The 24,377-nt window shown below is 43.6% G+C and overlaps 1 protein-coding gene across 1 annotated transcript in view; it reads left to right on the top strand.

Annotated features, from left to right (window-relative positions):
* Positions 1 to 2,846: 2,846 nt before the first annotated feature.
* The window catches only part of IGF2R (insulin-like growth factor 2 receptor), a 124,658-nt gene continuing 103,127 nt past the window's right edge, over positions 2,847 to 24,377 (top strand). Inside the window, exons 1-4 of the mRNA XM_011975972.1 lie at positions 2,847 to 2,898; positions 4,188 to 4,301; positions 12,856 to 12,904; positions 14,793 to 14,932. Coding sequence (XP_011831362.1) covers positions 2,847 to 2,898; positions 4,188 to 4,301; positions 12,856 to 12,904; positions 14,793 to 14,932 — 355 coding nt within the window. The remainder of the gene's footprint in view (positions 2,899 to 4,187; positions 4,302 to 12,855; positions 12,905 to 14,792; positions 14,933 to 24,377) is intronic.

The following is a 24,377-nucleotide window of genomic DNA, read 5'->3' as shown; positions in this document are numbered from 1 at the left end:
CTTACAGCTCTGTTTTTAAGTGAGATTGGGCTACAGTTTTTTTGCTCTGCCGTTCTTGACAGATTTTGTTATCAATAATGTGTTTGCTTTGTGGAAGGAGCTAGTTAGCTTTTAGTATTTTCGTATGTGGTGAAACAGTTTGTATATAAGATGGACATTTTCTGTTTCTTAAAGTTTGGTAGAACTCACCAGTAAAACTATCTGGGCCTGGTGCTCTTAGGTGGAATATCATTGGGGAGGACTTTTGATTATGGTTTCAGTTTTATCTAGTTTATTTTTCTATTCAGATTTTCTACTTTTTCTTGGGCCAATTTTGGTAATCTCTGTTTTCCTAGAAAATTGTCATTGTAATTATGTATTCATATATAAATAAGTAGCATGCTACTGTCATATTTTTGATACTCTATAGCTCTAGGTAAATTTTAAAAATTCCTAATGTTTACTTATGTACTTTTTTCCGTAATTATATTTACTAAAGACTTATTTACCTTTTTAAAGTCTTTGCAAAAGAACTAGTGTTTTGTTTTTTCATCATCTTTTCACCATTTATTTGCAATTTTATTAATTTATCCACTCAGTAACTTCTACATCATTTTCCTGTTTCTAGTTTGAATTGAATGCTTAGCTCTTTTATTTTAAATCATTTTGCATAATTAAGAAATATATTTAAAGCTTCATGTTTCTTTCTGTGGAGTACCATACCACTCTCATGGATTCTGATACTTTTTTTTTTTTTTTTTTTTTTCCATATTTCAATTCTGTGTATTTCCTTTTTGGACTCAAAAGTTCTATCTGTTTCAACTTCCTGGACCCAATAAATTTTTAGATTTTTATTTTTTTCAGGTCAATAAACTTTGGGGGTTTTTAATTTAGGTTTTCCATTGTGCTGGTAAATGTGGTGGCACTTACTGACATTTCCCTTGTGGCCTAACACCTAGTCAAGTTGGGAGTGTATTATGTGTTTGGAAAAAATGTTCTCTGTTTGGGTCAAAGTTACTCATGGTGCTGTTCAGCTTTTCTTTGCCCTAACTCTTCTCTGGTTTGTCTGTTGCTTTTATTATTTGTATCTGGCTGCCGCTGTGGACAGGCACGTAGACAGATATCGGTTGCTGCTGTCGCCCAGCTTACCGGTTCTCCCGTGGTTCAAATGCTCTTCTGCTTCCCTGTTGTCTTTTGTTACAGGATCTCAGCTGATCTGTAGTCACAGCTGCCTGTTCTTTCTACGTGGACGCTGTAGCTTCTGTCAACCCTCTGAAGATCTCTCTTAAAGTTCTGTTCTGATTGCCCTATTCATTCTTTTTCCTTGGGTCCAGTTTCTTTGGTTTGAGTTTGTCACCGTGATTGCGTGGTGCTGGTGACCTTGCAGTGATAAGTGCCTCCTGACCGTGCTCTCTGCAGTGGGTCTCCACCCGGCCTTGGCTGCCTCTTTGTGCAGCTGCATAGGGCAGGGCTGGGAGCAGTTGTTGGAATTTGGCTGCAAATTGTTTTTGGGGAGACTGGGGGATGGGCAGGATGTGCCTCTGTGGCTGGTCTTGGCGCCTTAGGTCCTTTCCACCCTCTTGATGTCACCCCTAAGCGCCATTCCTGCCAAGAGACAGCTGCTAAACCCCTGTTGATTGCTGCTGGCAGCGTGTGGCCTGAGATGGGGGATCTGGATTGTTGAGTCGGCTGTGTCCAATCACTTCTTTTTTCTGGATCTCATTTTCCTCCTCAAGAGAGGTGGGACTTAGTTTTCTTTCCCTCTTTCCTGCTTGAAAGCCTCTCATTAGGGAGTTAGTTTTGGAAGTCACTTTCCTGGTTTTGAATCCAGACTTCTCCCCTCACAGGCCTTGGGCAAGTCACCGAGCCTTCAAGGTCTTCCTTTCCGTGTGTGTCCAGTCAGGATGCTAACTGTGTTTGTAGGCTAGGTGTGGGATGCTAACCATGTTGTAGGCTAGGTGTGGGAATTGGGAGACATTTGAATGCCTGGCACGTCCTCGGTGTTCATCGGTGCTGTAGTGGTAGCAGTTGCTTTATCTGTAAGTTACAGATGCTGCCTTACATCAGGGATTTATTTTTATAACCTGTTTCTTGGCCTGCCAGCACTCTCCATTAGTGTCTTGGGGTTTCTGCCTCAACCAGACAGCATTTCTTCATCATCAGTTTCATGATGGGCATTCCATGTAAGCTTCCTCATGAGAAAGAAAGGTTTCCACTGTTTAAAATTTAAAGTTTTAAAACCACGGGATTCCATGATTTCCAGGTCCATTTTGCATCCCAAATTCTGCAGTTCTGAGGTTTGCAGCCTTGAGGAGTCCTTACGGACTCGGATTCCCCTGAACAATGATAACTCGAGGTGTGGAGTTTGGGTGGAGGCCGGGGGTCACCCTCCTTCCTGTGGCGGTTTGGTCCCAGGCTGGGCTGGGAGCAAGGGGGCTGTTGTGGTTCCAGGGCACGAAGAGCCGTCCTCCCTGTTTCCCTGTGGTTGGATCAGGAAGTCCCAGCTCACTTCTGCACATGGGTGCTGTTGTAAGTGGCAACGGAAGTGTCCAGGCCAGTGGCTTGGATGTGAAGTGCTTCATAAATTCTACCTTGCTGTGCAACTTAAAAAAAAAGTATGGTGGCTTAGGTTTTCGAGGTGCCCAAAGCAATGCGTCATAAGCCTATTTTTGTCCCCATGTTAGCCAGGGCAGAGGGGCACTTCCCTGTGAATCCTCCAGGGTGGGGAAAATCCCAGGCGCTCTGTGAACCTGGCTCTTCAGCCAGCTGCAGACCTGTGGTGGGAGTTTTCTTTTTCCTTTTGTGTGTTTTTCGCTCCCCTGGGCTACAACCATTGTTCAGTACATCTGGAGGGTAAGTTGTCCAGGATGAAGAAGCAGATCCCAGGAGTGTCATCCTTCACAGGGAGGGGTGTGGAAAGTGAGGGAGGTGGTGGAAGCACTGGCCCAAGCTCTGTTTTCAGGAATGTGTGACAGCGAAAACTGGCCTTTGTTTTGCAGTTTGAGTTGCCTGTGGGCTGTGGCCTAGAGGGAAGGTCAGGAGGGTCTTGCAGTCAGGGCTGCCACCTTCTTCATGCCTGCTGTGTGCTGGGAGGAGGAGAGAGCTCCTTCAGAGCGGACCCACCACTGGATTTTGAGTGTGTGTAAAATTACCTCGTTGCCATCTGCACAGTTGTCTCTACTCCAGAATCAGTTATACATTTTAAAACAGCTGTTTAGTACTTAAAAAACTCCCCCAACACTCCCTGCACCCCACTGTGGCCTGCAAATAGAGTGCCAAGCCACCAGAATAGAAGCGCTAAAGAAGTGGGTTTCCTAGAAGTGGCAAGTCTGAGACTCCAGTGAGTCACCCTCATTGTTCCCCTGAGGCACCCTCCCTCCACCTGGTCTCTGCTCTTGAAGTGCGTCAGTTATGCCAGCACTTCTCTCTTTTTTTTTCTGTCTTTTTAGAGTCACCCCTTTAGAGTGACAGGCAGCGTGAGCTCATGGCCTTGACTTTGCTGGACCTGCAGAGGGAGAGGAGAGCTGGTGGCAGAGTCAGGGGTGGGGCCCCGAGGATGGGGCCATTTTATAGGAGAGTCCACTGTCCCCAGGCCTTTCTGTAAGAGGCTGGAAGTGAGGGAGTGAACCAGGCACGCGGATTAGGGGCCTACGTGTCAGACCTGGAGGGAAGCATGTCTGACTTGGTTGAGAGGCAGCCAAGGGTCCAGCGTGGCTGAGTGGGCTGAGTCACTGGGAGAATGGAGGGAGGGGCCAGAGAGCGTGGAGGACTAGCTGTGGCCAGGTCACAGGGGCTGTGGGACTGTGGGCTCCCTCTGGGTAAAAACCAGAGCCCTTGCGGATTTCAGTAGGTGGGTCGATTGAAAGGCACATGGAAGGGTCGATTGCTTGGATTGCCTCAGGGAGCTGCGAGATCCCTAGATAAGGGTTGCAATTTAGCAAGGTAGCTGCTTTTCCTCTTCAGGTTGCCTTTAGGCTGCGATGGAGGTAGCCTGAGCTCTGGAGGAGGACTAGCCTCTTTCTAACATGGACTTGGCCACTTTGTGAATTTGTGACCTGAGGCAAAGTCACGTACCTCTCACTAGGACCTCACTAGGCTGTCAGTTCTGTGTCTCCAGGAAGGTGGAGAGGGAGCCTAGCTGGGTGTTAAGCAGCCCCCGCTGGGTGTTAGGCTTTGCGGAGCCTCTGCCGTCTGATGTTTGGCCCCAGCATCTTCAAAGCAGGGGCCTTTCTCCTGTGTCCCCCTGATTGGCGTTTGTGAGGAACCACCGCCTGGCAGTGGCCTCACTGGCGTCGTGGGCCACCCAGCTGAGCTGACAGCCGGTGAGTTTTCTAGAAAGGCCCACCTTCCCTTGTAGTTCGCACACCCAGGAAGGACCCTGGGTCTGGAAGGGTTTTTTGGGACCTTGGTGACAGGGAGAGTAGGGGGCTGAATATTAAGGTCTGAATTCTGCGGTGGGGGGCTGTGTTGTTCTTAAAGGCGGTTGAACTCAGACATCCACATGGTGAAGCAGGGGGTTTAGCCCATCTACAACTCTTCTTTATATATGAGGAGCGAAGTATGAGACCGCCCAGGTAATTGCTCTTATTGGAAGAAAATCATCACAGAGCAGGGCTTAGAGTTGAAATACTGGCCTGCATCCTCTACCGTTGAGTTGATCTGAGCCAAGGCTAGCAGAGACAGGGCCGGCCATTTTTCTGGTAGCTTTCTGTTGTGGAGGGCACTTGCCCACCTCCTGGGAATGCCACGCCCTGGCGTGTTTGCACGGGTCCTGTTTCCCCTGCTGCTCTCCTGCTGGAAGCGCTGAACTCACCTGTCTCTGCTGTGGATGGTGCAGGGCGGGCAGGCCCAGAGTGCCATGCCTGTCCTGAGAAGTCCCAGGAGGCAGTTGAGTGTGTGTGTGTGTGAGTGCGTGTGTGAGTACATGAGTGTGTGAGTGCAAGCGTGTGTGTCTGAGAGTGTGTGTGTGTGTTTGTCTGAGTGCGTGTGTCTCTGTCTTCATCAGCTCCGCCGAGATTCCTCCGGACAGGGGCCTGCCCGGCTCTCCCTCCAGTTCTTTGCCAGTGTCATGTGACAGTCCTTTCAGAGGGCACCGCCCCCAGCCAACTCACCTTTTTTTGTAAACTTAGTTTTTAAGCCGTCCAGATCTCTCTCTGGATTCAAATGAAAGCTTTAGATCATAGTCTGTCTCAAAAACTCTCTGTTTCTGGTGGTGTTTTTTTCCCTCACAGCGTCCTTGAGGGCTAGCTGAGTTTTGTCGAGGAAGTTGAGCTGGGAGAGACTGTGGCTCACGCAGCCTGTTGGTCAGCGCTGGGGCAGGAATCTGGCCCAGTCTCTGCATGGGACCTTTCTTAGGGTAGCCAGGAGAATTCTCCCCTGTCTATTCTAGGTGACCTCTGTTACGCAGTCCCCATTGCCTGCCCCGGTTCTGTGGGCTCTGACGTTGACTTAGATGCCAAGTTTGACTTAGAGCTTCTAACCGAATCCCTCTCTATGCACCGGGCTTCCTTCCAGACCCTGCATACCTCTCAGGGAAAACCAAAGGCTGACGTCTGGCACTTCCCTGCTTCTCTTTATTTGTATTTGTCAGCCCTGTATCTTTGTCCACAGCTTTGTGGGTTTGATAGAATAGGAAGTGAAGTACTTCCTATATAAGCCCTGGCCATGCTGTGTCAAACTCATGTGCTTCCCCAGCCTTTATTTCGGGGTACGAGTCTTCGTGCAAATCAGATTGTTTCTGTTTTAGTGTAGGCAATAGAAAGTTGTTGACGACAGTGTTTACCTCACGTTCTTGACATTCTGCTGCCAAGGTCCGGTGTGGGAACCTGGCCTCCTTGCTCCTCTTCCCTGCTGTTTTTTCCCTTCCTCCTTAGTTTAGGAGACTGGTCTGGATTTCTGAAGGTGACGGTGCTGGATATGTATGATCTGAAACACTGTCTGATACTGATAAGGGGCAGTAGTGAGCCAGGTGATTTCTTGAATATTCTGTGAGAGGACTTGCATGCATGTCAAAAGTAGGAAAATGTTTTTTGGATGTTCAGGTTGGAAAGACTTCACATTCTCTTTGTCTCCAAGTTGTTAGATTTGTTCCTTGCTGTAGCCTCAGAGAAACATTTCTCTAGCTAGTGACTACGTATCTTGTTATGTGAATTTCACTTATGTGTCACCAACTGGGTTTCTGGCTTCTAAGGAAACCAAATTACAGATTCACACATGCCTACTTATATTATTACTGATCCCATCCTGCCTTTATCTTGCTTTATGTGTTGATTATTAATTGCAGGCCAGTAATAAAATGTTTAATAGTTACATGACAATTAGCATAACCCCAAGATTGACAGGAACTGAGGAAACTAAGATATATTTTAAAAGAGTTTGGCTTTATGGCAATAAATGAGGAAGGGACAGAGTGATACTTCATGGAGATGTTTTGTGTTGAAAGGAAACAACCCAGTTTTCTAAGATTTGTTTTCTTTTAAGAAATTGAGGATACCATATATTTTGATCATAGAATTTTACATACTTTAGACGCTAGTTATTTTTAAAAGGAAAGAACTCCAAATTACATCTCGCAAGCTATTGTGGTTTTGTAAGCATTCGGTGATGGCGTATATGAAAACTCTGAGAGCTGTCATGTTAAGATACCAATGTCAGTTTAAAGATATTCTATATCTGTATCCCTATGACATAGTATTTTGAATTTTTTATTTTTCATTTTTGGACAGACGTTTAGAACTCACTCAGTAAAGCTGGCTCTCCATCTCTCTGTTTTAAGCTTTTTGAACTCCAGGCAACTGTGTCGGCCTGGAGTTAGATTCACTTCTTCATTGCTGCCCCTCGATTGGTTTCGTCTTGACCAGGGTGGGTTTTGAATGCGGCCCTTGCTGGAACAGTAGCAGGAAAGTAGAAACACCTTCCTGTCTCTGGGTTGGCTGACAGTCTGTTACTTGTGTGCTTCCTTCTAATTGGTAATCTGCCAGCACCTTTCAGGATATTATGAAATTCCAAGCAAATGAGGTTAAAATGGGACCTCTGTGCTTCTGAACAGGCGTGAACTGACTGCAGTTCTCCAGGATGGTTTCAGCAGAAGCAGTGAGATTCCAGTCAGGAGCAAAACTGTATCTGAGCTTTCTTTATGGGAAAGATTCCGACGGTGTATTTGGTTTATATGGTTAAATTAATTGTCCTTGTTAAATTAAAAAAATAGGGTATGTTTCAAACCACAGACTTTGCTTTAAAAGCAGACATCTTCTAAAGTCATTTGCCTTGTGTGTGACTTCTGCTGCTCCCTGTTTCCTGCTGGGCCTGATGGGTTGATTATAGAATGTTTCTGAGTTGTGGATAACACTCACTGTTGGACTCTGCTGAGCTGAGTAGTCTGATTAAAGGAGAGTGTGCATCTGAGTTGAGGAAGACAATATAGATGTGGTCCCTGTTTGTGGAGTTCACAAGCTTCTTGTATAGAAATAGCAAGGACAGTGCAGCCAGTGGGAAGGAGCCGACTGAAGGAATTGGTATTATTTCCATGGAAACCAATTGGGTATGGGAAGAGAGGTTGTGGAAGGCAATGCTCTGGTGTTTGGCAATTCACACTGTGTAGAAGAGAAAGCAGAAGTGGACTGGGAGTATAGAGTAGCAGAAGTTTAAGCTTGGGGAAGAAGTTGAGCAAGAAAGCATATGATCTGTTGATAGCGTGATGTGATGGGGTCTGAATCTTTGTACAGTTCACAGCTTTTTCATAGAGGCTGTCCTCAGATGGGTTCAACCACTCTTAGAATTCTGCCTTTATTATTCAAGTAGTATCCATGACATTAAAAATGAGAAGAGAAGCGTTTTGGCCAATGACGTACTGCCTAAACTACTGTCTGCATAAATGACCTTGGTCCTAGAAGATTATGATGAAGCTGAACAATTCCTATCACCTAGTGATGCTGTAGCCGTTGTAACGCCATAGCACAACGCATTAGTCACATGTTTGTGGTAATAACTGCTGTACACGAACCCACTGCGCTACCAGTCTTATAAAAGCGTCCAGTCAGGTCCTAGGCCTTTACATCCACTCACTCACTGGCTCACCCAGAACCACTTCCAGTCCTGCAGGCTCTGTTCATCCTAAGTGCCCTAGGCAAGTGTGCCATTTTAATCTTTCATACCATATTTTTGCTGCACCTCTTCTATGTTTAAGTATGTGTCATGTATTGCAGTTGCCTGCAGTATTCAATGCAGCATCATGCTGTGCGGGTTTGTAGCCTGGGAACAATAGGACATACCATATAGCCTAGGTTTGTAGGAGGTGACACCATCTATGTGTGTGCAGATACACTCAGTGATGTTTGTGCAGTGACAGAATTGCCTCATGACACATTTCTGACAGTGTATCCCCATCATTAAGTGAGTGACTGTAAACCAGTCCCCCCATCAGCAGTTACACTTCCTAAGGTTTCAGTTACCTATGGTCACCTGTAGTCTGAAAATATTAAGATATTTTGAGACACAGGGAGAGACGCCATATTCACATACCATTTATTACAGTTATAATTGTACTATTATTAGTTATTACTCTTTTACAACAACTAATTTATAAATTAAACTTAATCATGGGTATGTATGTAAAGGAAAAACCACATCTGAAACCATATTCCTGGTTTCAGGCCTGTACTGGGGATCTTGTATCTGTGATTACAAGGTGCCGTGAAGGGATGACTTTAATTTTTCTATATGACTAGCATTTTATTGAATCAAATTATATAGGTGATTGGCAATATAATAGGAACTCAGAGATCTTTATGCTATACAGAGTCTATCATTTTAATGACATTTATTGTGACAAGATTTAAACTAAAGTTTTGTGGAATGTTTTGCCAGTTTTCGTGTTGTAACTGAAACTGAATGTTGTCTGAAAAGTTAAAACCGTTTTTTAAAATGGAAAATAAATGTAGCCATTTACGTAAGTGGTTAAGGACTCACCCTTGGGCCTCACACTGCCTGGGTTTATTCTTCACTTTGTAATTCTGTGATGCTGGGCAAGTTCCTCCTTCTGAGCCTTGGGATCTTTGGCCTCAAAGCTGAGGAACTTGGGAGGGTTGGATAATGGCGTCCAGTTCTGTGGGGAGATTTGGCTCACGTGTTAGCCGTGTGGGTGAGAGCTGTGCTGTCGTGGGTTCTTAGCCAAACTGGCCAGTTTCCTTCTCAAGCCATCAGTAGATGGTGATCCTGCATCTGCCAGTCATTGCTCCAGGAGGGAGGACATTACTGTCCCAGAGTGACGGTGTCGCTGGGGATAACAGGCACCTCAGAAGATGCCACCACTAAGCTGTATAAAGTGCCATTGCAGCTAGTGCCAGAGCTGTGGATTCGGCCGGGGAGCACTGTCTGGAGGAGCTGCAGCAGCACATGTGTGTATCTCCAGCTGTCGGGCTGGCTTTGGAATGCATTTGGATTTTTTGAGAATGAGAGAGGGACCATTGGCTGTTTTACGCTCTGAAAAATGACATAGAATAGCAAAGATTTTGCTTACTTTTGCTGATTCTCTAGAACATTTTCTGTCCCAGAGTGATGGTTTTGAAGAACCAAGGTTCTTGGACAGATGGTTTTGCATCCAAAAGAGTGATTCTAACTGAAATCAGGCTGCCTCCCTTGAGGATGGTCACTGGATTTTGCAAGGCTAGGACAATGGGCAGGGATCCTGGGTTGTTTCCAGTGGACAAGCTGCTTCTGTGGGCCTTTGCAGTTCTCCCCGCTCCTCCTCCTGTGTCCTGCTGGTTTCCTTCAGTCGAGATGGAATACAGCATAGCGTCAATGACTTTTAGAAGACTTGACAGAGTTTCAAGAAAATGCTCACTGGGCTTTTTTACCTATCCTGCTGCAGAGGTTCTTTTTTTTTTTTCGACAGAGGGAGTCTCACTCTGTTACCCAGTCTGGAGTGCAGTGGTGCGATCTTGGCTCACTGCAACCTCCACCTCCTGGATTCAAGCTATTCTCGTGCCTCAGCCTCCCGAGTAGCTGGGACTATCGGCGTGCGTGACCATGCCTGGCTAATTTTTGTATTTTTTTTTTTTTCTAATAGAGTCAGGGTTTCACCATGTTGGCCAGAATGGTCTTGAAGTCCTGACCTCAAGTGATCCTCCCACCTTGTCCTCCCAAAGTGCTGGGATTACAGGCATAAGCCACCCGCACATGGCCTGAAGTTCTTTCTTTCGGAAAATGTATTCAACACATTCCTTCGTGTGTGTGTGTGTTTGAGTGAAGAGTGTGTTTCCACACAGCTTGCAGATACTTTCTTCCAGAAGCTTGTTTGTTGCTAACATTTAACATCTTAGTATTACAGCTTAGTTTTCTCTGATTGAATATGTTGATCTCTTTTTTTTTTTTTTCTGTCAGTTTTTTTCTTAAGTCTTTACTTGTGTAAGCTCAGATAACTTAGTCTAGAATGTAGGCTTTTTCTGGGAATCTCAGCTGAATGGTTCCATTTGCTTGGCTGTTAAATGAACCATACTGTTGTGGAATAGTGTCCTAATTCTGGCTGTACATGTGCACTTCGGGTAGAGAATTTTCTAATAGACAAACTTTCAGACAAAAAATTTATTATTCCTCAAATATATCATTAAATTTTATTTAGTCTGCAATAATTTTATTGCTTCTGAAACCATTTTCTAGTTCTATCATGTGATCATGGTGCTTTTAAACTTTAATACCAATTTAAGAATGATTTTAGCTTAGGCCATTCTGGGGGCTTAGCCTTTAATGTGGAAAGAAATTTAGAATCCTTTAGTTTCAAACATGTGATTTCTTAAAACTTGTTATCAGTTATTTATATGATTTTAAGTTTATTATGAAATAGTCTTTAAAAAATATTTACTTTAGTGGAAGCATGTCTAGTGATAGTTTAACCAGAGTGCATACCAGAGTACATAATAGTTTTTGGAATATTCTTCATAAATTTTCAGATAGATTATTTAAACCACATGACTGTTTCTGAGCTGCTGTTGATACTAGGGGCTAGGCGTATTAGTTTAGTTTTTTCTTTTTCTTTTCTTTTTTTTTTTTTGAGACAGAGTCTCGCTCTGTTGCCCAGGCTGGAGTGCAGTCGTGCAATCTCAGCTCACGGCAACCTGCACCTCCTGGGTTCAAGCGATTCTCCTGCCTCGGCCTCTCAAGTAGCTGGGACTACAGGTGCGCACCACCACACCCGGCTAATTTTTGTATTTTTAGTAGAGACGGAGTTTTACCATATTGATCAGGCTGATCTTGAACTCCTGACCTCGTGATCTGCCTGCCTCAGCCTCTCACAGTGCTGGAATTACAGGCATGAGCCACCGCACCCTGCCATTAGTTTGTTTTAAAGGAGACATAATGTCCGTTGAAACATCAGAATGTTTTAAGTACTGACAGCTTGCAGGTGTCTTTGGAGTGAAGTTTAGAAACCTATTGTGACCATTCTTCATTTTAAAGCTGTGACTAAGAACTCTGAGATATTGGTACCTTTGCCTCAAGTGCTGCTGATGGCTTTGAATGGCATTGAGGTTGCCAGGCCTGGAGGAGGGCTGCCTTGTGCTGAGTAGTTAAATCAGCCCCCTGAAAAAAGTCAGTGTTCAAGTATTTTAATAGGCTCCTCCTTTCCTACTCCCATAACCACTTATATTTGATGAATCTTGACAAAACAAGTATGAAATGCAAATAGAGAAAATAATATAATTGAATAGAGCAACACTTTTCTCTCTAGCAGCCCTGATTTCCAGATTATCAGGACAATATCCCTTATTTCATTCTTTTTAAAATCTTGATTCTGCTCCCCAAGCACACACACTCTTTACCTTATTTAAATATCCCCTTTGCAAAAATGGTGGATTTCTTTTAAGGAAAGCATAGCCGGCCAGGCGCGGTGGCTCATGCCTGTAATCCCAGCACTTTTGGAGGCTGAGGTGGGCGGGTTCACGAGGTCAGGAGCTCAAGACCATCCTGGCTAACATGATGAAACCCCGTCTCTACTAAAAATACAAAAAACTAGCCGGGCGTGGTGGCGGGCGCCTGTAGTCCCAGCTACTCGGGAGGCTGAGGCAGGAGAATGGCATGAACCTAGGAGGCGGAGCTTGCAGTGAGCTGAGATCTGGCCACTGCACTCCAGCCTGGGTAACAGAGCCAGACTCAGTTTAAAAAAAAAAAAAAAAAAAAAGAAAAGCATAGCATTTTAGGTACTTGTGGATCTCTTTAGCATTGATTCCTACCAGTTAACTTATTTTAAATGACACCCTCATGCACCAATATCATATACTTAGGATTGTGAAATAGCTTAATGATGCCACTGCTGCTTCTTGAGGTTTGTCTCTGGTATCCTGGAGAAACTAGTTATGGCTCCTGATAAGAGATTAGCATTTTTCCTGAGCAGTAGCCAAGTCTTTACCTGTTTATCTCGTATCCTGCAACCTGGAATATACCCTCCGAGAGGGCAGGGCCTCTTTGTTTTGTTCATTGCTGTACTCTCCTGTGCCTCCCGCGGTAAGTACTTAAGAAATACCTGTGAAACACATGAATAAAGGTTAATGAAGGGCAAAGGAAACAAGCCTTTATGGATGATTTTTCTCTGTGCCTGATAATACTTGGGTTATTTTTTCATGTCCTTGACTCATCCCGAGTCTAGGAGATAACTCTTAACATGTTCCTGATGAAGAAGCTGAGTTGAGGAGTAACACCCCAAGGGTGTCACCCTAAGACTGGGCACCTAAGTACCCCAGCCTGCTCTTCAGGTTTGTAGCCACTTAGTGGCCATCAGACCTTCCATCTCCCGGCTTTTAAAGGCCTGTGTATGTGGTTTGGTTTCTTGGCAGGTGGGTTCGATGGGTTTCCAGACCTAGGAGTTCTTGGCGCCTTGTCTTCCAGTACCCCAACAGGGCTACTATGGCTCCTCCATTGCTGAAACTAGTTCAGGGTGGGGGAAGAGGACATGTTGTGGACCTGATGGTTGGTTTTGTGCTGAGTCATTGCCTTGGTGCACTGTGGAAGGGAGCTCTGGGAAGTGGAAGCCTCCTTCTGTGAGCGAGTGCTTCTGTCGTCAACGGGGTATTGCATAGGCTGCATAACACTGCTAGGTAGATAAATATGGTGGTCTTACCCCAGGGCCTCCACAACTCCTGGATGGGCCTAGCCTAAGCAATTCTGATTTAACTTATTGCCCCTCCTTTTAGCAATACTGTTGAGTTAAATAACAGCTTTTGCATTTAAAATAATAAAAAATATTTTTGTAGATATGGGATCTTGCTATGTTGCCCAGGCTGGCCTGAAACTCCTGGCTTCAGGTGATCCTCTGGCCTTCGCCTCCCAAAGTACTGGGATTACAGGCATGAGACCCTGGCCTGGCCTTTATTTTTTACATTTTGCAAGGACATTTTAAGACACTTTCTTCGTTTTCTGTTTTTACTCCTGCTGAGGAATTGATCCCCATTTTACAAAATGGACAAAACATTCTCCCCAGGGCAGAGTAGACATTTGAGAATAATTGTTTTTGCAGAACCGGGAAACCACCTATTTTTTCCCAAGTATACTGGTTGATGCATTAGCAGTTACTCACTATCTGCTTTTCCAGAGGTTTGAACGATGAGTGTGAATGCTTGGTGTAGTGAATTTTGTGTGATTTCGAATGTGATAGTTGACTCATTGCACAGCTCTGTCTTGCAAGTTCAGATCTGAACTGTAGCTCTAAGAGGTAAAAGCAGAAGTGGAGCTGCCTTTCGTGCCGTAGCTAGCTTTTTAATAAAATAGAGTTAAAAAATCCTTTGGCTTTTCAGCATTTTGGTGTGATTGGAAAGGCTATTACTATCTTATATTCAGCATGAGTCTTGAGCAATTACTGATTAATATGGTTTGGCCGTGTCTCCACCCAAATCTCAGCTTGTAGTTCCCATAATCCCCATGTGTCGTGGGAGGGACCTGGTGGGAGGTAATTGAATCATGACGGGGGTTACCCTCATGCTGTTCTCGTGATCATGAGTGAGTTCTCACGAGATCTGCTGGTTTTATAAGGGATTTTTCCCCCTCTTGCTCCGCATTTCTCCTTGCTGAAAAAGGATGTGTTTGCTTCCCCGTCTGCCATGATTGTAAGTTTCTTGAGGCCTTCCTAGCCATGCTTAACTATGAGTCAATTAAACCTCTTTCTTTTATAAATTACCCAGTCTTGAGTATGTCTTTATTAGCAGTGTGAGAACAGACCAATACACTGATCTGAGTTGATATTCTTAAATTAATGGTAAGATACTTCTTTCTTTCTTTTTTTTTTTTTTTTTTGAGACAGAGTCTTGCACTGTTGACCAAGCTGGAGTGCAGTGGTGCAATTTCGGCTCACTGCAACCTCCACCTCCCAGGTTGAAGCAATTCTCCTGCCTCAGCCTCCCAGGTAGCTGGGATTACAGGCATGTGCCACCACACCCAGCTAATTTTTGTAATTTTAGTAGAGACAGGGTTTCATTATGTTGGCCAGACTGGTCTCGAACGCCTGACCTTGTGATCCACCCTCCTCGGCCTCCCAAAGTGTTGAGATTACAGGCCTGAGCCACCTCGCCCAGCCAGATATTTCTATTTTGATGATCTTTGAGTCCTGAGGTAGCTTCAGAGTGGATTGAACCAGAGACAGATGGTGTTAGTAGTTTCTGCCCTGGCTTCTTTGCAACTTAACATACTTGACTTTTTAGTGTTTTTGGCTAAGGAAAGTGTATTTTCTAGTTTGTGGCAGTTTTAAGCAAATGTGGCTTGAATAAAACTAGAGAGAAGTTTAATTTTTGATAAATCAGTGACAGTGACAAGTTGTTTTTCTTCCTTTCCAGTTATACATGGGAAGCTGTTGATACCAAAAATAATGTACTTTATAAAATCAACATCTGCGGAAGTGTGGATGTTGTCCAGTGCGGGCCATCAAGTGCTGTTTGTATGCACGACTTGAAGACACACACTTATCATTCAGTGGGTAAGTAAAACTACCTTAAATTACTGGATTGGCAGTATGATTCCTCAGTTTTGCAAAAATGACTGTGTATAGCTTTATGTATATAGCTATACAAAAATTATGAATGTTTAGAAATTATAAATGTTTATAATACATAATACACATTTGTTAGTAGTTAAAAATGATAACGGTTTGAATGTCTAGTAGGAGCTGAAACTAGGTTAGTCCTGTCTAGTGGATACTATGCAGACAACCGTTATGAAGAATTATGTGGATGTGTATTTGATATTGAAAGATGTCTCCTAGATGGCTCTCCCTTCTCACCCACGTTTTTCTTAAACCCTGTTTTTACATTCTCCCCCAGCCCCCATTTCCTTTAGTGCTCCCCGCACTCCCACTCCTTTGTGCCTTCCAGTTTTGGCTGTGGTTCCCAGACAATGTGTGTGCCATCAAAGATGGTCACTGGAGTTAGGCTTACGTTAAAGGTTAAATAGTCCTGAGGATTGGCAGTCTCAGAGAAGAAGGTGCGGCCCCTTCTTTCCTAGGGTTCATTTCATTTCCCCAAATGTATGCCTTTTGGATCAGGATCGCTATCCTGTGAAGAATATGAATCCAAGTGGATTGATAGCACTAGGTTACATGGAGTGGGGTCAGGGCAGATACCTGAAGGAGGGGATGCAGGGTGGACAGAAAAGCAGGACACATTGCCCTTGGATTTGGCAGTATGGATGTCTGTGGTGACCTTTCAGTAAGGCAGTTAGAATAATGAAGTTTGACCACAATGGATGGTCGTGACATAGTGATGGTATGTGACTAGCGATCGTCTGATAACTAGAAGAGGATGCTAGCTAGGCTTTTGGATTTGGGAGAGAAGCTTACTGTGGTAGCTCTGTCATTTTGTTTTGTGTTTTAAACATTTTTACATTTTTACAGATTTGGGGGTTCAAGTACAGTTTGTTACGTGGATATATTGCATAGTCATAAATCTGGGTTTTTAATACCTGTCACCTGAATAGTGTACATTGTACCCAGTAGATAATTTCTAATTCCTCACCCCCCAACCTTTCTGAGTCTCCAGTGTCTGTTATTCCACTGTCCATGTCCATGTGTACATATTGTTTAGTTCCTACTTATAAGTGAGAACATGTGGTATTTGATGTTCTCTTTCTGAGTTATTTTACTTAGGATAATGGACTGTTGTTTGATTCATGTTGCTGCCAAACATGTGATTTCATTCTTTTTTATGGCCAAGGTGTGGAATTTGACCATAAAAAAGAATGAAATCACACACACCCCCCCCACATTTTTTGTTATCCAGTCATCCATTGATGGACACTTGGGTTGATTCCACATCTTTGCGATTGTGAATAGTGCTGTGATAAACATTGAGTGCAGGTATCTTTCTGATATGATGATTTTTTTCCTTCAGGTGTATAGTCAATAGTGGGATTGCTGGATGGAATGGTAGTTCTATTTTTAGTTCCTTGGTAGATCTCTATACTGTTTTCCATAGAGGATATCCTAATTTACATTCCCACCAACAGTATGTAAGCATTCCCGTTTTTCTACATTCTTCCCAACATCTTTTGCTTTTTGACTTTTTAATAATTGCCATTCCGGTGGGTGTAAGATGATGTCTCATTGTGGTTTTAATTTGCCTTTCTCTGATGATTCGGGATGTGGAACATTTTTACATATGCTTGTTGGCCATTTGTATATCTTCAGAGAAATGTCTGTGTATGTCTTTAGAGAAATGTCTGTGCATGTCCTTTGCCCTGTTTTTAAAGGGGTTCTTTTTCTTTTTAAATTGTTTTGAGTTCCTTGTAGATTCTGGATGTCAGTCCTTTGTCAGACGAACAGTTTGCAAATATTTTCACCCGTTCTGTAGGTTTTCTGTTTACTCTGCTGTGCAGAAGCTTTTTAGTTTAATTAAATCTTGTCTATTTTTGTTTTGTTGCATTTGCTTTTGAGGTTTTAGTTACGAAATCTTTGTCTAGGCCAATGTCCAGGATAGTGTTTCCTGGGTTTTCTTCTAGAATATTCATAGTTTCAGATCTTACATTTAAGTCTCCAACTTTCGTGTATGGTGAGAGATAGGGATGTAGTTTCATTCTTCTGCATGTGGCTGTCCAGTTTTCCCAGCACCATTTATCGAATAGGGTATCCCTTCCCCAGTGTTATGTTTTTGTCCGCTTTGTCAAAGATCAGTTGGTTGTAAGTATGTGGCTTTGACTCTGGGTTCTCTATTCTGTTCCACTGATCTGTTTGCCTATTTTTATATCAGTACCATGCTGTTTGATTACTATAGCCTTCAGCTATAATTTGAAGTCAAGTAACATGATGCCTCTGGCTTTGTTATTTGCTTTTGCTATTCAGGCTTTGGCTACTCATATTGTTCCATATGAATTTTAGGATTGTTTTTCTAATTCTGTGAAAAATGACTTTGGTACTTTGATAAAAATTACATTGAATCTGCAGATTGCTTTGGTCATTATGGTCGTGTTAACAATACTAATTCTTCTAGGCCATGATTTTTGCATGTATTCATTAGGAATATTGGCCTGTAGTTTTCCTTTTTTGTTGTGTCCTTGCCTTGCTTTGGTATTACGGTGTTACTGGCTTCATAGAACAAGTTAGGGAGGATTCCCTCCAACTTTATTTTATTTTATTTTATTTGCAGCGAGCAGTTTCAGTGGGATTGGTACCAGTTCTTTGTACCTTTGGTAGAATTTGGCTCTCAATCTGTCTGGTTCTGTGCTTTTTCTTGAGAGATTTTTAAAGTACTGATTCAGTCTCACTACTTGTTACTGGTCTTTTCAGGATTTCTGTTTCTTCCAATTCAATATTGGGAGGTTGTATGTTTCCAGGATTGTATCCGTTTCCTCTAGGTTTTCTAGTTTTTGAGTGTAGAGATGTTTATAGTAGCCTCTGATGATCTTTTGTCTCTCTGTAGTATCCGTTTTAATGTCTACTTTTTCATTTCTGATTGTGCTTGTTTGAATTGCATCTCTTCTTTTTTTGGTTGAGTAGTGGTCCATTGATTTTGTTTATCTTTTCAAAGAACCAACTTTGTTTTGTTGATACTTTGCATTTTTTTTGGGGGGTCTCAGTTTCATTTAGTTCTGCTCTGATTTTTGTTATTTCTTCTGTTAGGCTTCAACTTGGTTTGTTCTTTTTTTTTTTTCAAGTGCCATGAGGATTATATTAGGTCATTAATTTGTTATCTTTCTTTTTGATGTAGATATTTAGTGCTATAAACTTCGTCTTACCGCTGCTTTGCTGTATCCCAGAGGTTTTGGTCTATTATGTCTCTATTTATATTCATTTCAAAAAATTTTCACATTTCATCCTAACTTTGTCATTGACCCAAAGGTTATTCAGGAGCAGATTGTTTAATGCCCATGGATTTGTGTAGTTTTGAGAGTTCTCCTCTTGGAATTGATTTCTAGTTTTATTCCACTGTGATCTGGGAAGATAGTTGATATGATTTCAGTTTTTAAAATGTATTGAGACTTGTTTTGTGGCCTAACATATGGTCTATCCTGGAGAGTGTTCCATGTGCTAAGAGGAATGTATGTCCTGTGGTTGTTGGGTAGCATGTTCTTTAAATGTCTTTTAGGTCCATTTAGTCCTGAGTGCGATTTAAGTTCAGTGTTTTATTGTTGATTTTCTGTCTCGATTATCTTTCTAGTGCTATTAGTGAGGTGTTGAAGTCTCTCATTATTATTACATTGCTGTCTGTCTCTTAGGTCTAGTGGTAATTATTTTATGAATCTGAGTGCTTTGGTGTGGGGTGCATTTGTAGTTAGGATGGCTATATCTTGTTGAATTGATCCCTTTATCATTATTTAATGGTCGTCTTTTTGTTTTCTCTTTTAACTGTTGTTGACTTAAAAGGCTGTTTTGTCCAAGTATTTCTTCTCCTACTCACTTTTGGTTTCTATTTGCATGGAATATCTTTTCCTACCTCTTTACCTTGAGTCTTTGTTTTTACCAGTTACGTGGTTTTCTGTAAGCAACATATGGTTGGATCTTTTTTTTTTTTTTGTAGATATGTGAGTTTTATACCTTTTGTCTGGGTTAATTCAAACCTGTCTTTAAGCTGTCAGATTCTCTTTTCTGCTGGTCTAGTCTGCTGTTCAAGCTTTCAATTGTATTTTGTAATTCCTACAATGAATTTTTTATTTCTGGAATTTCTGTCTGGTTTTCTAAAAAATAGCTATCTCTAGTAAAATTTTAATTTAGATCCTGTATTGTTTTTCTGGTTTCTGTTGGTTTTTTGACTTTCTCTTGGACCTTATTGTGCTTCTTTAAAATCAATATTTTGAATTCCTTATCTGGTATTTCAAGGATTTCATTTTCATTAGGGTCCACTGCTGGAGAGTTAGTGTGAGTCTTGGGGATGTTGCAGCACTCTTTTTTTTTTTTTTTTTAAATACTTCTAGAGTTGTTACTCTGCTTCATTCTCATCTGGATAAACTGTCTCTTCTTTATTTTTAAATTTACTTTGGCAGAATTTTTTTTCCCTTGAGAATGTGAATATAATGTATGTTGTATATAGTTGTTTGACTTCAGTTCTGGTTGCTTTCAGTGACAAAGACTCTGAGTTTCTTGGTTATAGATGGCCTTTTTGTGGTAGCTTTCTCAAATGCTAGTGATAGTAGTGATGTGCTGGGTGTGTGAGCAGGGTCCTCACCCATCTCCCGCTGGGCCTGGAAGGCAGAGTTCTCAGGAAGTTATCTTGTTCTCCTTTGCTTTGCACTTGTGGCAGCAGAATTTATATTGGGTTGTGCAGGCCAGCAGGTGGTATTTACTGGTAAAAGCCAGCTGCAGTGGAATCCGATGGGTTTATGCATGACCTTTGTTTATGGGGGAAGCTCTGTTGCTTCAGGCAGTGACGTGGTCTGTGGAATGCACAGTGGCCTGAGCTCCCTGCTCAACCCCCTGAGTGGGGGATAAAGCTAAACTGAACTGCCAGTTCTCTTGGATACTCCAGTGGTTCAAGCACCAGCCCTAACACGGGTAGCAGGGGGAGCTCTGTAGAAGTTGCCAAGGTGTCTGTGGGGAGGTGTGGGGACTGCCCCAGCTCTATGGCCTGGGCAGATAGGAGTACAATCTGCCTCCCTGTCACACCCCGTCCTGGTGCTGGGGACATTCAGAACATGAGAATATCGCTGTCTGTCTCAGGCTGCAGTGTAGTGAGTGCCATGAGAGACACCCATGGCTTACTACCAACTCGTCTTCTGCAGTGAGCCTCCTCCCTCAACCCAAAGCACACAGATTTGTAGCTCTCCTGCTCTTTGCCACAGGGATGCTGTGGGTCCATGTAGAGAGGGTGAGGCCGCACCTTTCATACAAGTCCTGGCCCAGTGGGCACACTGCCGGTGGAAACAGCTGCCCCTAACAGCCACAGAATGGCCACTGTCCCGTGTGCCTGTGCCAACCTGTGGGAGCAGCCACGACTGTGCCCACAGCAGTGGGTGGAGGGTGGGGGAGGAGAAGTCCCATTCCCCACATCCGTGCCCAAGCACTGAGACCACCTGGCTCCTGGGCTTGAAGCATACGCCTCCCTTGCAGAGCTGAGTACAGCACCCCTGTGTCTGCTGCAGGTGGCACAGTCTCTCAGCCCACAAGCCATGCACCCCTGTCTCTGCTGTGGGTGGCACAGTCACTGTTAGCCCACCAGCCATGCACCCCTGTCTCCACTGCAGGTGGCACAGTCTCTCAGCCCGCAAGCCATGCTCCTGGGCACAGGAAAGTGCATGCTCTGGTCTCCTTTGTCCCAAGGGGTGCCCCCTTGGCATACTGGACTCTTCCTTCCCTTAGGAGCAGCACTCCCTGAGGGTAGGCCTCTGGGAACCCTGCAGCTCCCCTGGGTCCAGCCAGCCCTGTGTGGCTGCTGCAGTCTCAGCAGGTGCCAAGAAAGGTCTGTGGGGCCTCTGGTGATACAGAGACATCAGTGCTGAGCTTCCCCAGGCAGTCCTCCAAGGACTTTGCCCTTAGTATGATGCCCGCTACCGCTGCCGCCGCCACCCAGGTCCACTGGAGGGTGAGTAACCTGACACAAGCGGTAGTCTGATGTAATGCCCTCAGGACATCCCCAAATTGCTGCCTGCACCAGTGTTTGGGTTTGCGAGGGCAGAAAAGCTCTCCCACAGTTTGGGTACCAGCAGTTGGCCACAGAGGCGAGGGGCAGCAGTGGCATTCCCACCACCCCTTTCAAGGGAATACCAAGTTCCTCAGGGCCCCTAGCCGCTCTCTGCCCCTCTCTTGTTTCTTTTTTTTTTTTTTTTTTAACCTGGCTTCATCCCAGGGGTTCTCCACTAGGCTCCAGTACTCTCCACTTGATAGTCCATTCTGGTGATGGTTGCTCGCCTGTAACTCTGGTTCTTCTGAGAACTGGCCTCTGACAACTGTGTTCAGCTGTCTCGAAACAAACCCCCACTTGTCGTTTTGTGTAGAAATTCCTAAACACAGTTAAAAGAGCTTTGTAGAAAGCAGTGTTTACAGTGAGAAGATAAGGGAGTGCAAGGTCTGCTGGTTGAGGCCCAGCTCCTGTTTGATTTCCCTCTCTGTCTACAAAGAGACCATCCAGACTGAAAAACCTGGTGGGAGGGATTTGAGGCCTGGGATTGAGATCTGAGAAAGCACTGGATTGTCGTGAATTCTTGGGTCTGACAAATGTTGCCCTTTGGTGATATACTTGGGAAACTTACAGATGAGATGGCCAATTTCCTCGTCGTGCTCTTTTGAGAACTCACAGAGAAAGGCCACAAGTAAGCCTGTTGGCCAGTGTGACGTAGGTGTTCAGAAAGAAGGAAAAGTAGCTTTTTTCTTGATTTTATTATAATACTTCAATATTTTTGGCTAATGAAAGTGTGTCTTGAGTTTATGGTAGGATAGGATAGGATAGGATAGGATAGGATAGGACAGGACCACGTAGACTGATGCCAGATGGAGACAACTTACTTGAAGGATAATTTGTGAGCTTGGCCTCACTGGACAGAGTTTGAGTTTGACCAAGTTCTGTGGGCCTTGAAAGCCAGGGAGGAGGAGGAGAGTGGTTGGTTATTTTCTGGTCGGGAGTGGATCCATTACAGATCTTTTGTGATGGTAACGGGGAGGTGATGTGATAGAAGGTGTTTTTAGGAAGCTGGCCACGTGGAATAGGAAAGGATGCTTACGGGGGAGATACCAAAGATAACTAGATGACTAAAAAGTAACTTACAGGTTAAGTTGATGATGATACTATTATAAACCAGCAGTTTCCAATGTCATTTTTTCCCCGAAATACATGTGACCGATCCCTTTCCCAGAGCTTGAAACTTCCAGAGGGAGTCATCATATATACTTTCAGGACTGTCAATAACGGCTCCCTTTCTTCAACTGGAGAGAGCAGTTTGTATGAGTGAATGAGAGTGACATTGACAGTAGCGTAGGGATAATCCTGAATCAAATCTAATTTGCATATACAATAAAAATACCTAAATTTATTGCGCATTCATGTGCTAGGCGTAATGTTTTAAAGTAAAATATCTCATTTAATTCATTCAACAACCCTTTAAAGTAGGTGATTTCATTTCCCTCATGTTATAAATGAAGAAACTGAAGTGCAAAATGGATCTGTGTTCCACAGTGGGCGGGTCTATGCACATCTGCCCCCGGAGTCCCAGGAAGTTGAGAGGCTGAAGAAAGAGGCTGACACCCAGTTTCTCAGAAAGGAACATTTAATAGGGACTTATGAATAGAAGCCACATCTCCAGAAGTCACGAGATGAGATGGATCCCTCCGCCATTACCCACCCGGAACCCAGGGCTCATACATCATAGGGAAGGGGTGGTTCAGAAGGGATGTCTAGGACAATTGAAGTAGGTTTTTTGACCTAAGGGGAGGATTCATGATAAGTACCTGCTCTTACACAAGGAACAGTAGATAAACCGGAAATCTTGAGGCCTTCCTGGAACTGGGGTTAATCAGAAGTCAGCAGGGCTATTTGGCCCCCAGAATGGAGTTACTGTAGCCTCCACAATGAGCACCTTGCTGGAGGTGGTGTGGTTATGGATTTGAATGTGGACAGCCAGCTCCAGAGCCTGTGTATTCACTCAGGGCTGTGTTTTTATGTGAGTCATTTGGTCACATCAGACAGATTGGAGCTGAAATGGAGACCAGGATGGGAGATGTGAATGTGTGGCTCTGAGAGGACATCTGATAACAAACTTCTTTTGATCTTGCTAGAAAGGAAAAAATGTGAATCTTCAAAACGACCACAAGCACTGGAGCTCCCAGCAAATCAGAGGAACAGAAGAGCTAGTATAGAAATAGATCCAAATATATATGATAACTTAAGATAACTTACAACCAAAAAATTGGGTGTAAGTAGCTATTGTCTCTTAGGAAACAAAGTTCAATCCCTCCTTTAGATCACTTACCGAAATTGCAGCTCAGTTAAGATTTGAAAGTAAAAAGACAATAGAACATTGGGAAAAAAATTAGTAACTTGTAGATATAATCTAGAAGAGCCTTCTTTAAGGAAACCTGGAAGCCATACTGGAGAAGAGGAACATTTCTTATTACATATCTTTTAATGACTAACAGGTGTTCTAAAGACAAAAGACATATGCTAGACTGGGAAAAACATTCCCAGCATGTTTGTCAATGTACTAATAGGATGAGAGCTTTTCTTAAAAATTGGTAAGAAAAACAACCCAGGAGAAAAATGGCAAAGTCAAAGAACAGGTAATTCGCAAAAGAGGAAATCCAGACGGTTGATACAACTTCACTAGTAAGCCAGGTGTATTAGGCCTTTCTCACATTGCTATAAAGAACTACCTGATACTTGGTAATTTATGAAAGAGAGAGGTTGGATTCACAGTTCCGAAGGCTGTATAGGAAGCATGGCTGGGGAGGCCTCAGGAAACTTAAAATCATGGCAGCAGGTGAAGGGGAAGCAGGCAGCTTCTTCGCATAGTGACAGGAGAGGAGTGGGGAGGTGCTACACCCTTTTAAACAAGCAGATCTCGTGAGAACGCTATCACGAGACAGCACTTGGGGATGGTGCTAAACCATTAGAAACCAGCTCTGTGATCCAATTACCTCCCACCAGGCCCCACCTCCAACACTCGAGATCACAATTCATCATGAGATTTGGGTGGCGAGACAGCTAAGCCGCATCATCAGGTATAAATGTAAATCAGAGCAATTATGAGATCTCATTTTTCTTTGAGAAGTTGGCAGAAATTTAAGTGGTTGAATCATAGAGTGCTGGCAGGGAGCCTGGAAATGGGCAAATTTATTTATATGTTGCTGTAGGAAGATGGTTGTCTCTTAATCCTTTTGGGAAGATAATAGTTGGTGTGAGTTTTTTTTTTTTTTTTTTTTGAGATAGAATCTCACTCTGTTGCCCAGGCCCGAGTGCAGTGGCGCGATCTTGGCTCACTGCAACCTCCGCCCCCTGGGTTTAAGTGAT

This window comes from Mandrillus leucophaeus, unplaced genomic scaffold (genome assembly GCF_000951045.1).
Source record: "Mandrillus leucophaeus isolate KB7577 unplaced genomic scaffold, Mleu.le_1.0 Scaffold160, whole genome shotgun sequence".
Classification (NCBI taxonomy): domain Eukaryota; kingdom Metazoa; phylum Chordata; class Mammalia; order Primates; family Cercopithecidae; genus Mandrillus; species Mandrillus leucophaeus.
Note: the sequence above shows the minus strand (reverse complement) of the source record. Positions and strands in the feature narration are given on the sequence as shown.